General features: G+C 41.0%; 2 protein-coding genes across 6 annotated transcripts in view; both read left to right on the top strand.

Moving 5' to 3' along the window:
• TRIM2 (tripartite motif containing 2) overlaps positions 1-11126 on the top strand; it is a 54946-nt gene extending 43820 nt beyond the window's left edge. For all 5 annotated transcript variants that reach the window (XM_081875319.1, XM_081875322.1, XM_081875320.1 and 2 more), the window contains exons 10-12: positions 62-132; positions 5077-5217; positions 6672-11126. In XM_081875319.1, the coding sequence (XP_081731445.1) occupies positions 62-132; positions 5077-5217; positions 6672-6824 (365 nt within the window). In that variant the 3' untranslated portion in view covers positions 6825-11126. The remainder of the gene's footprint in view (positions 1-61; positions 133-5076; positions 5218-6671) is intronic.
• A 1391-nt stretch (positions 11127-12517) lies between these two features.
• Positions 12518-14902, top strand: part of MND1 (meiotic nuclear divisions 1) — a 33628-nt gene continuing 31243 nt past the window's right edge. The window contains exon 1 of the mRNA XM_081875504.1: positions 12518-12676. Coding sequence (XP_081731630.1) covers positions 12674-12676 — 3 coding nt within the window. The 5' untranslated portion in view covers positions 12518-12673. The remainder of the gene's footprint in view (positions 12677-14902) is intronic.

Below are 14902 nucleotides of genomic sequence, written 5' to 3'. Positions count from 1 at the left end.
ATATTGTTGTCATGATTTATCTTTCTTCCTGCATTGAAATTTCTTCCTTCCCTTATCGCAGGGCCTCATTTTGCAGCCGTCAACCACAATAATGAAATTATTATTACAGATTTCCACAACCACTCGGTCAAGGTACGATGCTGTTACTTCTTCATAAAATATAAAATCCCATTGATAATGCATTGAAGCTGTTACTCCCAATATGTAGTTAAATTCACAGGTGTTGTGCATCAGCCAACAATAAATAATTGTTTACGTTTAGAGGTGGGGAAATACTTGGATTAAGTCTCTTGCTTTGCTCTTTTAAAATAAAGCTGTGTATGTTCTTTTAAACTGATTCAAGAAGTACGAAGTTGGATCTCTAGAAAGGAGCTCTTGGAGTCTTTTCAAACCATCATTTTGAAATGCTAGTTGTCCCCTGGAGAAAGTTAGTCTTGTGCCAAGTATTCAGGATACTCTGGGTCACTTAACATAATTGCAAAATTACTACATAGAAGTAAGCCATATGTGCCATTGACTGCATAGGAAGCTACATTATACAAAGCTGGAATGAGGAATTTGATGGACCCTGGTCCATCTACTGCAAATCATCCAGAGATCTACCAATAGATGTCAGTCTGCCTTCTGCCCACCCTGCACTCAGTGACCATTGCTACACCCTACAGAAACTGTACAGAGACTTTTCAAGTGGGTTCTGTGATAAAAGTAATGTGTAGAACAAAGCCAAGAGCAGCAGGAAGACACAGTCCCATGTGGGTAAGAGAAATGTGGCTTGGGCTATTACAGGGCTTCTTTCAATCTACATACAGCTGAGAAGTATAACTCTTAAGTTGGAGCTAAATGGGCAATTTTGAATTGAGACTGTTTTTCATAGGCTTCTGGAATTAGGCAGGAAATAACTGTTCCTGTGGTTTTGGATTACAATTAAGGAAGTAAGTCCACAGGAGAGACCCTAAGTGGATTGTTGGCAGAGTTTAGCAGCAGGGGGGCTCCTATTTTAATAAACATATACCCTGAGAAGCAGCAATTGTTCAGCAATGCAGGATTTCCTAATGACAACAGAGGTTTTCAGCAAACAAGGAAATAAAATACAGTATGTTAGAAATCTGACTGAAAATGGGGAAGAAATTTCATTGCCATCCTGCTAATAAAATGGAAGGGAACTCAAAGCCGATCTGGTTCCCAGCACATAGTTTTCAAAATACACTGTGGCCAGGATTGTAGCTAACATCCCCCCTTCCTTCTAGCTTCCCCAGCAATACTGGAATGGGCAAGGGCAACTTTCCAAACCTTTCTCTGTAATTGTTGTGGCCTTGCAGCTCAGGGAATATTTTCGACACACTGATTTGTAGTATAACTAGAAAATGGTCTTGACCTTCTGCTAACTCCTATGTAAATGTTGCCACATTTCATTTACACAGGACAGTCTACTATGTATCATACCCAAAATACAAGGAAATGGAAGCATGCAAATATAATTTTATTGAGAAGCATGGATTGTATTATAAAGTTGTCATGAAGCCAAGCTTTCGTGCATATTTATGGTTCTGTTTTTTTAAACACACACACACACACACACACACACACACACACACACACACTTAGCTAACAGAAACAGTTTGATTTTAAATTGCTAGGAAAGCAAATCCTCCCCCCTTCAGCTCTCCATGCGTGGGAATGTTACTGATTACAGTGAAAGGAAACCCCCATGTGGGAGGGAGGATGCACTAGGAAATTGGATTTGGGGCTCTTGTTTAAAAATGGGCATACATGACATTAATTCTGTAATACTGGGCATCACACACTTTCAATTTTTGGAATTGAAAAAAATGTTTGCATGATGGGACTTCTAGTTTCTATTCCCACACTCCAGGCCCCCCAACACCTCCCCAACAAATCTGTTCTGGATGACACTCCAACCCTCCAGATGTTGGGAGCATACAGAGGGCTGTTGGGAAGAGGAGAATAAGAAGGAACTGCATTGCGCAAATGAGTGTGTAATGCTAACCATGGTTTAGCACTATGGACATGAGTTGGAGTGAGCATGAGTGAGACTTTGGCTTGTATGCCTACCCTCTTCATATGCAGCTGGGAGGAGGACTTTGGCAGATTTACTTTCCCTAAATTGGGTTGCCATTGTGTGCAAACCAAAGATAGTGGTGGATAACTAATTCTGGTCTGTTTCAAAACAAGCCAGCTACAAACTCTGCTCCTTTGAAGCTGGCTTCTTAAATTAACCTGGATGCTCCCCACCCTCATTGAATCACCATCTTTGGTTTGCTTGCAATGATAAGATTAGGAGAAAGTGAAAGTCAATTCTGATGGAAACCCACTCTCCCAGCCACACAGAAGGAGGAAAGGGGAGAATGCATGAGTTTAAGTCACTATGGCTTCTTTCAGCTTGTGCCTGCAATACCAAACAATGGCTTGCTGCTACATGTGACCTGCTCCAGAGATGTGCAGTCCAATCCTATATGTGTTTGCAATAGGATCCTGTTACAGAAAAACAAAAAATGATTTTTGTGTGTGAGAGAATGATTTCTTCTTGCAAGCAAATCATGAACTGTAACCAGGGTTTGTTTGTGGCTTATCGCACATGCTTTGTTTAGGAGAGATAAGCAATGAGTCTGGGTTCAGAAGCCACCATGGCTTAGCTCCCAGTAGCACAGCAACAGTAGACTTAAGACCCTTGTTTGTTCAGCTAAGCCATTGTGTGTCAGCAGCTTAGGATGGCTTTAATATTTTAGGCTTTACAAAACAACAACTTGCTGGTTCCTTCATAGAATCATAGAATCATAGAGTTGGAAGAGACCACAAGGGCCATCACACTCCTTGGCAGCAAATTCCACTGTCGAACAGCTCTTACTGTCAGGAAGTTCTTCCTAATGTTTAGGTGGAATCTTTTTTCTTGTAGTTTGGAACCATTGCTCCGTGTCCGCTTCTCTGGAGCAGCAGAAAACAACCTTTCTCCCTCCTCTATGTGACATCCTTTTATATATTTGAACATGGCTATCATATCACCCCTTAACCTCCTCTTCTCCAGGCCAAACATGCCCAGCTCCCTTAGCCGTTCTTCATAATGTAGCACCCTGCTTGTGGTTAACGCTTAGCTGGAATGAAATATTCAACGCAGCAATAGAGAAATTAAAATAATAATTTATTTGTCAGACAAATAAATGAGAGGCACAGTGGTATATGGTTACCAAGCTCTGGCCTGGCTTCCTGCCATTCTGGCCAGCACTTATATTTCCTTAATCCAGCCCCCTTGCTCCTCCTGTGGCTGCCTCTGTCCAATCAGCCTGGTTGAAATTCCTATTGGCTGTTTGCTAGAACCAATCACAAAAGATACACCCATTTCCCTTCCCTTTTATGGGAAACAAAAAGCTATATATTCTTCTATCTATAAATGACAAATAAGTAGTAATATATCTTACATGTGTCTCAACAAGGAACCTTAATTACCAGCTCACCTCTTGCCCTCCTTGCCCTATTGCCTTCCAAAACAGATGGTTAATCTTAACTTTTTATCTTCAAGGATCTTGAGTTCACATCATCATTGAAAGATCTCCTTCTTTTGGAGGTCTCTAAACAAAGGCCTGACAACCATATGTGTGCTCTAATGATGTTTCCTGCTTGGCAGGGGGGCTGGGCTGATGGTCCCTGTGATCTCTTCCAACTATATGAAATAAGAATCTAGGATAAGGATTTAACATTTCTTAGTTTCTAAATCCTTTGCATAATTACATTTAAGCCAATATATTTAATACATAACATAAATAATCTTTTAAAAGGAAAAGAAATCTTAAAAGGATCTCAGTTTAAGAAAGAAACAACTTTAGAAAAAGACTTCCCTAAATACTCTCTCCCTTTCTGCCAGCTTGATGCTTTTCCATTGCTCTTGACCTTTCAACCTTAGGAAAATATGGCTCAAGTTTAATGGGAGGCACATGGTTTTATTTTACTATTTATCAACTCTTAATTTATGTTTTCTCAGCCTTTTTTATATTCTGTAACATGCAAGGTCAGTGTCCTCGGACTCAGCCTGTAATTCCCTTTTTACGACTTTGAGAATTGTTTTCTGCTATAAATCAGGGGGCCCCCTTGTCTAGGAGGAAAAACATTGCCAAGGTTCTTAGGCAGCTGGTCTTCTGCCTGGCATAAACATTTGAAAATCTTTAAGCTTTTTAAGATACAGGCCCTGATCAAAATATAAGCTTTGATAAAAATGCAGGCTTATGATTAGATGCCTCAATAAGGCATTGTTTCCAGGCCTTTGACCATTTTGGTTGCCCTCCTCTGGACACGTTCCAGTTTGTCAGTGTCCTTCTTGAACTGTGGTGCCCAGAACTGGACACAGTACTCCAGGTGAGGTCTGACCAGAGCAGAATACAGTGGCACTATTACTTCCCTTGATCTAGATGCTATACTCCTATTGATGCAGCCCAGAATTGCATTGGCTTTTTTAGCTGCCGCATCACACTGTTGGCTCATGTCAAGTTTGTGGTCAACCAAGACTCCTAGATCCTTTTCACATGTACTGCTCTCAAGCCAGGTGTCACCCATCTTGTATTTGTGCCTCTCATTTTTTTTGCCCAAGTGCAATACTTTACATTTCTCCCTGTTAAAATTCATCTTGTTTGTTTTGGCCCAGTTCCCTAATCTGTCAAGGTCGTTTTGAAGTGTGATCCTGTCCTCTGGGGTGTTAGCCACCCCTCCCAGTTTGGTGTCATCTGCAAATTTGATCAGGATGCCCTTGAGTCCATCATCCAAGTCGTTGATCAAGATGTTGAATAAGACCGGGCCCAAGACAGAACCCTGTGGCACCCCACAGGGTTGCACAGATTGCTATAATTTTCTTCTGCAGACAGTACTGTCATTTTTGGTTGGTTTAACTATACTTTTGTCTATGACTTGGTTTCTTCCTGGTGCCTCAGAAAGGGAATGTTTGTCTTCCATTAAGTTTTGATTTATACGTCTGAGGATGATAACTATTTAGTTTTGGCTTTAGGCTCTTAACCATCATCATCAAGTACTATATAATTTGTGTCTTGATTTATTTATTTTTAATTTATTCAGGTATTTAACCAGGAAGGTGAATTCATGTTGAAATTTGGATCTAATGGAGAAGGGAATGGACAGTTCAACGCTCCAACAGGAGTAGCTGTAGATTCTAATGGAAATATTATTGTAGCAGACTGGGGAAACAGTCGAATACAGGTGAACAAGTGATTTTTAAGTCAGTTGGCTCAGTATGATGTATGTTGTTTGGATGGGGATGTTTTCTCATCTTCGGGTCCAAGCATCCCATCTCCAAAATGTTCAACTACAACACAGTCTCTTGCATATTTACAAATGAAGTAAGAGTCCTGTTGACTTTCCAACTCGATCTTACACTGAGATAAGAATTATTGAGCTCGGGAGAGAAAATATCAATGAGTAATGGAGTAGCTGTATAGTTAAGGGAACTTGTGGCTCTTCAGCTGGTAAGAAGCATGTGTCAGGATTAAAGATGTGCCCATGTTAGGATCTAAACACATCCTTCTGAGAGGAGTGGAAACCTTTTGTTTGAGGTGGGGAAACCCCAAAGCATTGTCTGAATGCATGATTATATTACCCTTTATCTTCCCTTGTACCCAATAAAAGGACTCACACACAAGATCTGAATTAAAGAATGATTTAACATAAGGGGAATGCCAGCCTGTATGTTAGGAAAGAATTCTAAAATAAACCTCTTAAGTCTTAACAAGCATAACCTGTGTCCAGGTTTCTAAGAACCCCAAGCCTCTAAACACAACAACAGCAAGAAGTGTTTCCTGCTCTAACCTGGTAGCAGACAACTAGATAGGGCAGAGCATAGATAATAGATTGATTAAATTTAAAATATTTCGATGTTCTGCGTTTCAGGACAAAACCCTCCTAAGGCAATTTACAGAAGATAATTACTCCATAAACCAAGTTGTAATATACCAGTAAAACCCAATTACAGAAAAACTTAAGAACAGCAGCAGCTGTTTCAAGAAATTTCGTACCCAACCCAGGGCACTTTTAAGAGAATGGAGTTCAAAACAGTTTTTTAAAATTTATATTAAGATGGGCCATACGTACTGGGAGAGAATTCCAAGGTTATTTGGGCCACTGTTGAAAAGGCTCTGTCTCTTATGCCCACCAGTCTGGTGGCTCTTAAAGGCAGGTCTGAGAGTTTTCTATGGGTGCAGACAGCCCTTCAGGTAACCTTTTCCCAAAATATTTAGAGCTTTAAAGAGCAATGCCAGTGCTTTAAGTTAAGCCTGAAAATGATTAGAAAGTATTGGTGTGTCTATGCTCTGAGCCTAGGTCCCAGCAAGCATCCTTGCAGCTACATTCCTGTTGTTGTTGTTGTTGTTGTTGTTGTTGTTGTACCCGCCCATCTGACTGGGTTTCCCCAGCCACTCTGGGTGGCTGTGAACTATCTCTAAATACAGCCTCAGGCAGATTAAATTATGTCAGTCTAGTCTGGGTGTGACCATGGCAGACTTTCAGCAGATAGGGTCGTAGCTGGTGACTTTGCCACCTTCTACAATTCTATTTACTTCATGTGAATCTGCGTGGCTGCCTGCATTTATGCATATTAGCTTCTAGGTATCCACAGTTCACTGTCTTTGGCTGACATTCTCTCTTTGCCTTTTTCGCAGGTTTTTGATGGGAGTGGATCCTTTTTATCCTATATTAACACATCCGCCGATCCACTGTATGGTCCGCAAGGTCTGGCCCTTACTTCAGATGGTCATGTTGTAGTTGCAGACTCTGGCAATCACTGCTTCAAAGTCTATCGATACTTACAGTAACAACTGCGGCGGCTCCTGCTCAAGAAGTTACTAGCCTCTGAGGGCCAACATAGATCTTTTTTGTGTGTAGGATGTCTACTTCTTAAATATTTCAATTTTAATACTGAAGGAGTCTCCAGTTTTTGTTTTTTTTTAATTTCCAAACCTACCTTGTTTACATAGGACTTGCACCTCATACGTTACGCACTGAACTGATTATAAGGATTAATAAATAAGACCCTCTTCCCTCCCCACCGAATTTAGAGACAATGGGATACTAGACATGTGAACTGCGGCTTGTAGATCAGGCGTTCATGTATTTGACAGGGGGGGGTGAGGTTCTGAAGGAGGGGAAATAATTTTAAAAGCAACATGATCTAAAGCGTTTATTTAACATGTGAATGGGAGCACTTGTTTAAAGCTTCCATTTTTGGAAATTGTTACTGTAGAGCATTATTTAACCCAGCAGGAAGTCTGGGAGTCTTCTAGATCGCATAGCTCTAGTAAGTATTACACTTGTAACATTCTTCAGTCTTAGTAACTGTAATGAGTAGTTTCTTTTAGTAAAGAGATATGGTTAGCCCTTCCTGTCAGACCTAACGCAGCTTAACTTCTAGCACTATAAAAATCAATGCAAACTTCTTGCCCTCTGTGGGATTGATGTACATGTTTATCAATTTTCCTACTGCTCAGTGTGTGTTGTAGGGATTTTTCCAGAAACCTGAAACTTCTAAAAAGCTATGGGAATATATTCCAATAGGGATAGATTACTGATGGCACTTCATAAAATCAGTTTCCTATTAGCACTGTACTGATTCATTAGGAAGTTAATTGCCATTATGTCAACCTCGCTAGCTTCACACCTGACACCCGTGTTTCAGACAGGTTCTTGCTATGGTTTATGAAAGCAATCTGCTTTGTTCCAGTTGCCCATTTTCACATAGGATAATAAGCCACACATGTACCACATCTGAGGGCCTGCCTTGTGCAACCAAAGGAGAGTTTGGTGGTCGACAGTTTTTTTGTTTGTTTGTTTCATTTTGGGTAAAACCAAGGGTTACCAAAGCAGGTGTGCATTTGTTTGAATTCCAGAAAGACTGAGCATCAGAATTAATTGAACAAGTCTTGGAAGATCCTTATGAGTGCGAGAGTGTTCTACAGAGGGATTTCAAAAACTGTTCATGACTTCCTCCCTCATATGTGCATGTAGTGTGGGGAACAAAAGAACAAGGAGCATAAATGTAGGTGATAACAAACAGGAATGTGCATAACCCTGTGTATGAGAGAATGTTCTGAAAGGGTCTATTTCCCTCTCTTCCCCCTCCCACATACAAGTCTTGCAACTTCTAATTATCAGATTCACCTCAGTGCTTGCAATGTGTTTTCTCCTTTTGCTTAAGTTATTTCCATCAAATACACGTTTGCCTACGTTGTTACATCAAGTGAGAAGAAAAATACATTTGACAGCAGTGTGGGGTCACAAATTGCCTCCGGCCTTACGCAAGAAGATTCCTGATGGTGTGGTTCGTGAATCCCAAATTTTACGTTTTTCTTCTTGATCTTTAGTTTGACCTGTCAGGGTGGAATCGTAATATCAGCCAGCCTGCACTTTTGGGGTGGGTAGAGCCTTAAAACATTTAAATAATGAGTACAATGAGAAGACTTGCAAAAATGAAGATTATTACCTACTTTTTCCCACAATACAGTAGCTAAAAAGTTGGTTGTTTTAAACTAAGGAATAGATAAACACTGTTTAAAGGCTTTTACTCCTTCTCACTTACTGTTATAAAATAAACATCTTAAATGAGTAATGTTAAGAATCTAAATTTATGGTTCCTGGATTAATATTTTTGAGTGTCTGCAAAGGCAATAAACAGACACTGCATGCTGTTAGTCTCAGACACTGAACCACCTTGAAATCTATTTAAATTCTTTGTGAAAAGGGATATCCTATTTACAATTTTATATGTATTTATTAAGCCATGCAAGCAAAAACAAAACAAAAAAAACCTTAAGCTGTCTCGTAATTGTTATTGAACTTTTAATATAAAGGAACTCACAAACTGTTAAGTATGTTATTACTATAGACGTAATTCACAACATATTGTCAAACCAATCTGGCTTAAAATTTTAGATGCCTATGCTTTTATAAACATGTTCTTGTGACAAAAGGAAATATTCACTTGAATGTTACTGTTCTTAGTTCGGCAATTTCTTAAACTGGATCTAGGAGCACAACTGTCCATCATGATAACTTCTCACTTCAAGTGAAGATCTGTGCTCACATTTCAATGGAATTTTTGTAGGAGCCCTTCCCAGTGAATTGTATTAGGGAAGCATACAAACTTAAATTGTTATAAATTCACACTTGGAGACCATTTCATGCATGCGGACATTGTCCTTCAAATGCTTTCCTAAAGTAATTGTTTCTTAATCCTAGTAAATAATACCTTAGTAATGTTGTATGTACTACCAACTCAAATTTTAATTATTGCTTATTTCCTTTACAACAAAGCTAACATATGTTAAGGGTAATGTGGCCTTTCCCTCAATATCTAACTTTTTTTTAATTTTAAAGATCCTGGTTCTTCCTTGATAAATTGTTAAGATTTATAATCTGTTGGTGATGCACACTATTTACAAACTGGTGCTAGTCTGGAGCATTGTTGAATTTCATGTTTTTGCCAGATGATATTTTGAAAGCTTAGCAACATCAGCTAACTGAGCAGGGGGCAAAATGAGCGTTTGAAAATTAGCTAGCAATAATCAAAATGTTTCTTGCTCACCAATTTCCAGTTGTTCACAATTGTTGTCCTTTACCTGGTTAGCTGATGGAAGAAATGAAAAAAATAACCATTGTATAAATGTAACTTCTTTTTTTAAAGTCATTTTTGGGGGGCTGGGCAAACATTTGCCAGAATTACAGAGTTTACAAAGGCAGGGATAAGGCACCTGTGGCTCTGCTGATATTGTTGGACTCTTAACTTTGATCAGCCCCATGGGCCATCATCAGAGATGATGGAATCTGTATTGCAACATATGGAGGGCCACACATTCCCAATCCCTGATCTAAGGCATGACCCATCCCCACTTACACTGCCAAACCCACAGCCCTAGGACACATCTGCACTACAGACTTAAAATGGATTGGTAGTAAAAGGTTGCCCCATGGTGTTTTTTTGGTGATTCTGGTTTATGTTTGCAGTGTCCATCTTCTGTCAAGTGGTGCCCAAAGGTAGTGTAATAAGTAGTAAATGCATCACGAGCAGTGCAAGTACATGTGTTTATTAAGGTAAACACTTGCTAAAAATAAGCCTAAAAATGTTGTCAGTTCATTTTTCAATAAACTCGCAAACTGTACATTGAATGATTTTTTTAAACTGTAAAAAAGGAAAACTGATAAATACTAGTAAAGTTTTTACACTGATTTAAAGTTTCAGCAAAGTAGCAAGAAAAATATTGTCTATTGTTGTTGTCCTTCGTAAACATTACAGGGCTTTCAACTTTACAGCTGATTTTTTTCTTTGATGACTAAGGATCTAGTGTTGCCATAATGAAAACAAGTGCCCATTAAGTTATGCTTGTTGTGTGAGGAAATGAATTTTTAAATTTTCTTTTTAATGGATGACAGTAAGAAACAAAATGTTAATGTCCATTGAAAATGCTGTTGAAGATGAACTGTGAGCAATGATTTTGAAGGTCTGTGTTTGGAGAATGTATGGGAGATGTTTGTATTTAGCATAGGATGATTCCAAAATGGTGGTAGTTTCCGATGAATGTACCACGCTTAAGTGGATGTTTGTGAGCAACACAGCCTTAACCCTGGTGGTTTGCTTTCTTGCTTTATGACATGGGAATGTTCCATAATGTGCATCGTGTATTGTAATCTCCCTGCGCTAGAAACTGAATTGTTCAATATGTTGTACCTTTCCAGTCCTTGGAGTGAACGACTTTTTTTGTACATTCCAGCTTTGTAAGCCAGTTTCATATGTTTTGTTTAAAGAATGCTATAAAGTCTTGCACTCTCTGAAAACGATGCTGAAGTATCTTAAGTCAATTTTTCTTTCTTTCCCACCACAGCCATGCACCCACTCTTGTTGAGAAGAAATATAAACTATGTCTAGTTAAGGCTGAGGATGAAAGGTGTTCATTGAAGAGTGTTTGTGTGTAGGTTTAGCTTTGTGTATGCCATGGTATTTTTATGCTTTATCTAACAGAGAAAGCTGAAAAGAAAATACCTTGTGTTGGAACAATAGGAAAATTCAGTCAAATGTGTATCTTTTATCATGCACAAACCCCAGAAATAAAAATAAATGAATAATGTGTGTTTCCTTTTTTTTCATGTTTCCTTTTTTTTTTACAATGTTGTATTGATTTGTTTGTATTGCTTTGTTGAGCACTTCTTGTTAATAGGGCAGAAGAAGAATATATACTGAAGAACATAATTTTATAACACATATACAAAGAAGCAGAGGGGAAGGCATTCTAATGAACGTTAGGTCGTCTCCACACATATGTACACCCAAGGCATAGAGGGTGTGCTAAGATCCAGACTTCAGGCCCTGATATCCACATGTTCAGCTTGAAATTTGAAATAAGAGCTGTGAACTGGCTGAGAAACTCTGCTACCAGTGCACCTACTGGAGGTCTATAGTACAGTAAGTAGCTGATAGTGTTTTTATGTGTCCTGTTTGCCCAAGTAGCGAAAATTCTGTAAGAGTCCAGTTTTCTTTATAAGAGTAAAGTAGCACTCGAGACTTTTAGGATTACTTTGTTGGTTTACCAATGTACAGGAAGCATGTAGTGGAAACAAACAGACTTTTATGCTGTAGATAGCACTATTGCTAATTCTGACTAAACGACCCCTTCGATTCTCCAAATGCAGAATCGTGCATTTTTGTGCATGATTTGTGGTAGTGATGCAAGCTGCGTTTGCGGCTGTTTAGAGGTTTTATTTACAGTGAAGTGGTATACAAATGTCTTTAAATAAAAGAAGCACCACATCCTTTCAAAGGTTCTCGTGTGAATTAACTGTTTCATAATCTTTGCAGGTAGACATAGTACTTATGCGGGATTGCATTGGAGGCATAGCAGAATACTGCAGATAGGTTTTCTCGCTCTTGTCAGATGTAGAGTGAGGAGCAGGGAGAAACCACCGTGCAAAAAAGTGCTGCGGAACATAGACTGGGGGGCGGCGGGAGGTTAGATTAGAGTCCCGGAAGCCGGCTGAAGCGTGGTCCTTTATTTTCCAGACTGAAAACGCGCTGTTTTATCTTGCTGCGTGGTTGTTGAAGGACAAATGAACGAGAGAGATCCCCTTTCCAATTTTGTTCCTCGTTTCAGACGTCTATATTGTGGGCTTATTAATAACTTTATTTGGATAAGTAACTAACTCACTAACTCACTGTGCCAGTTTGCAAGATACTGTGTTCCAACAGCGGTCATTAAAAACGTAATAACAAATAAAGAGCAAATCAACAACAGGGAAAAAAAAACCCCAAACCCTCCACGAAAAACAAGCAAGCAATCCAAACCCAGCAACTGAGATGGCAAGAGCTCGGCTACAGCGACGTCCATTTTGGGAGGGCGGAGGATTAAAGGAAGCCGGTGAAAACTTTCCCGGAAGTGTGTTCTCTGGCGCGCGCCTCTCCCACTTTTCTTCCCTCCTAGCTCTATGGAGATAAGGGTGGAGCGAGAGAGGCGGCGGCGAGTTATAAAGGGCAGGGCAGGGCCGGCTCGGCGGGGCTGCAGTACCTCCTTAAAGGCGCCAGGTGGCGGTAGCGTACCAGGGAGGGAGGGGGCGGAGCAGCGTCGGGGTCTCTTCCCCCTCAAACTCAAATTCCCGCCATCCGGGGAGGGAAGGAAGAAACATGGTAAGTGATCGCCGCCGCCGCCGCCTCTTGGGCTCTCCGCGCTCCTGCCGGGCTCCTCCCGCGCTGCCAACCAGTTCCCTGTGCGGCGGGGATGCTGTGGCTGAGGGCGGGTTCAGGTTGCAGTGGAGCGGGGGGAATGCGCTGCTCGCGGGTCGGCGCAGGCGGCTATTCGGCAGGCGCAGCGCGGAGGGGGCGACCCTTTAAAGTAGCTCTCCTGCTCCCTTGCTTTATATGAGAGCACAGCTGCCTCAGAAAAAGTCCACATTAATGGACTTCTTTCCCATATATTTGTGGGACATCTTTCCCATATATAGTGTGTGTGTACACACACACACACACACACACACACACACTGTATATATAAGGGACGCAGGTGGCGCTGTGGGTTAAACCACAGAGCCTAGGACTTGCTGATCGGAGCTCCCGTTGCTCGGTCCCTGCTCCTGCCAACCTAGCAGTTCCAAAGCACCTCAAAGTGCAAGCAGATAAATAGGTACCACTCTGGCGGGAAGGTAAACAGTGTTTCCGCGCGCTGCTCTGGTTCGCCAGAAGTCATGCTGGCCACATGACGCAGAAGCTGTACGCCAGCTCCCTTGGCCAGTAAAGCGAGATGAGCACCACAACCCCAGAGTTGTCTGCAACTGGACCTAATGGTCAGGGGTCCCTTTACTCACTCACTCTCTATGTATATTCCGCCCTTCTTCCAAGACAGCCCCCCGAACTTTCTTCCATGTTGTCCTCTCAACAACCCTGCGAGGTAAGCTAGGGCCGAAAGTGACAGTGAATTGCGTCATTGTGCCTGCGGTCAGAATGGCAGGGGCGGGTGTGACGTCTCTCTGAAGACAGGCATTGATTTTGATGGGAGATAAGCAAACATTAGCTAGATAAACGGGTGAGATAGGTGTCCTTTTTGTAGTTGTATTCAGCAGTGTGCCATTGAGGCATTCATAGTGGTTTATACCAGACAAGGTATAAGGGGTCAGGGGACCACCAGCAGTCAGTGAGTTTCATTCGGAGGGACCCCGGAAGGTCTGTGGATTTATGGCTGGAAGACTGCTCATCCAATGCGTGAAATGTTCGTATGGATTTCTAATGATATTTTCACGTTAAGCTTTTTGAGATGGGAGTGGGCTAAATATTTAAATTTCCCCCCAAAACCTGCTTGCATACTAGCGAAAGGCAGCAAGCTCCTGGTCTTTGTGCATGGACTATAGCATAAGTTTGAATGACCAGTTGTTCATTTCTCCATCGCCTTTGATTACAGTGTACATACTCAACAAGTAAGTTTCAGTGAAAAGGAAGACACGCAGGAACATGTGGGAAGCTGACTTACAATACCAGCATCCTATATGATAAACTTTAATTCTTATTCTTTGTCTGGTTTGCAAGTAATAGGCTTTCATGCGCACAACTAGTAGAGATGCAGCTGCTTATCCACACTGCAGTGCCATGAACCTGCAGGAAATACCTTGCAGACTAGCACCGCTCAGTAAATGAAATGAGGGGTTAAAAACCTCTGTTTGGGTTGAGCAGGTCAATTACCACAACCTCTCTTCAGTCCTGCTGCCAGCAGCTCCGCTGAAGTTCTCATGCTGCTGAGTTTTTAACACTTATAACACCTGTTGCTTCTCACACATTCTGAGAATCACAAGTAAAACCACGCTGGGTTAAAGAGCATGTAGATGTCAGCATTTCCAGGCAAGTATAACAGAACTCTCGGTAGGACAGAAATTTAATATTGCATCTTGTCACTGCTTTGGGTTGAAAACCCATGTCCTGGCATGCTTACCTAACTTGCTTCCCCAAGAGATTGAAAGGATTTTTTTCCACACTGTGGCTTGAGACTTTTTTATGCAATATGTCTCCCACGTGCATTTTAGTCTTTGTGTTATGCTCCCCAGATATAACACATATAACAGAGCATGTGTCCAAGCCATGTATTTAATATTTTGCCTGGTAGCCACAGGCAACTAGGAATTTTGTGCAGGTGAATGAATTGGCTGATGGAAGAGGGGTAGATCTCTCTCCATTTCTTCTCCTCCAGTCCACTTGGTTTCTGTGGATTCAGTAAACTCGGCTATGTCTTTTCTCCAAGGCTATTTAAGAAAAAGCTTTTTTAAAAAATAAAAAAATAGCCAAGGCCATTATTTTGTGTTTCCACGCTGGTCACAGAGAAGGGATTCCACCTACTCTGCAACCAGGATGGAAACACAGACTATACAAGCT

The sequence above is a fragment of the Podarcis erhardii genome (genome assembly GCF_964252035.2).
Source record: "Podarcis erhardii genome assembly, chromosome: 9".
Taxonomy (NCBI): Eukaryota; Metazoa; Chordata; class Lepidosauria; order Squamata; family Lacertidae; genus Podarcis; species Podarcis erhardii.
This window is presented reverse-complemented; position numbering and strand designations above follow the sequence as displayed.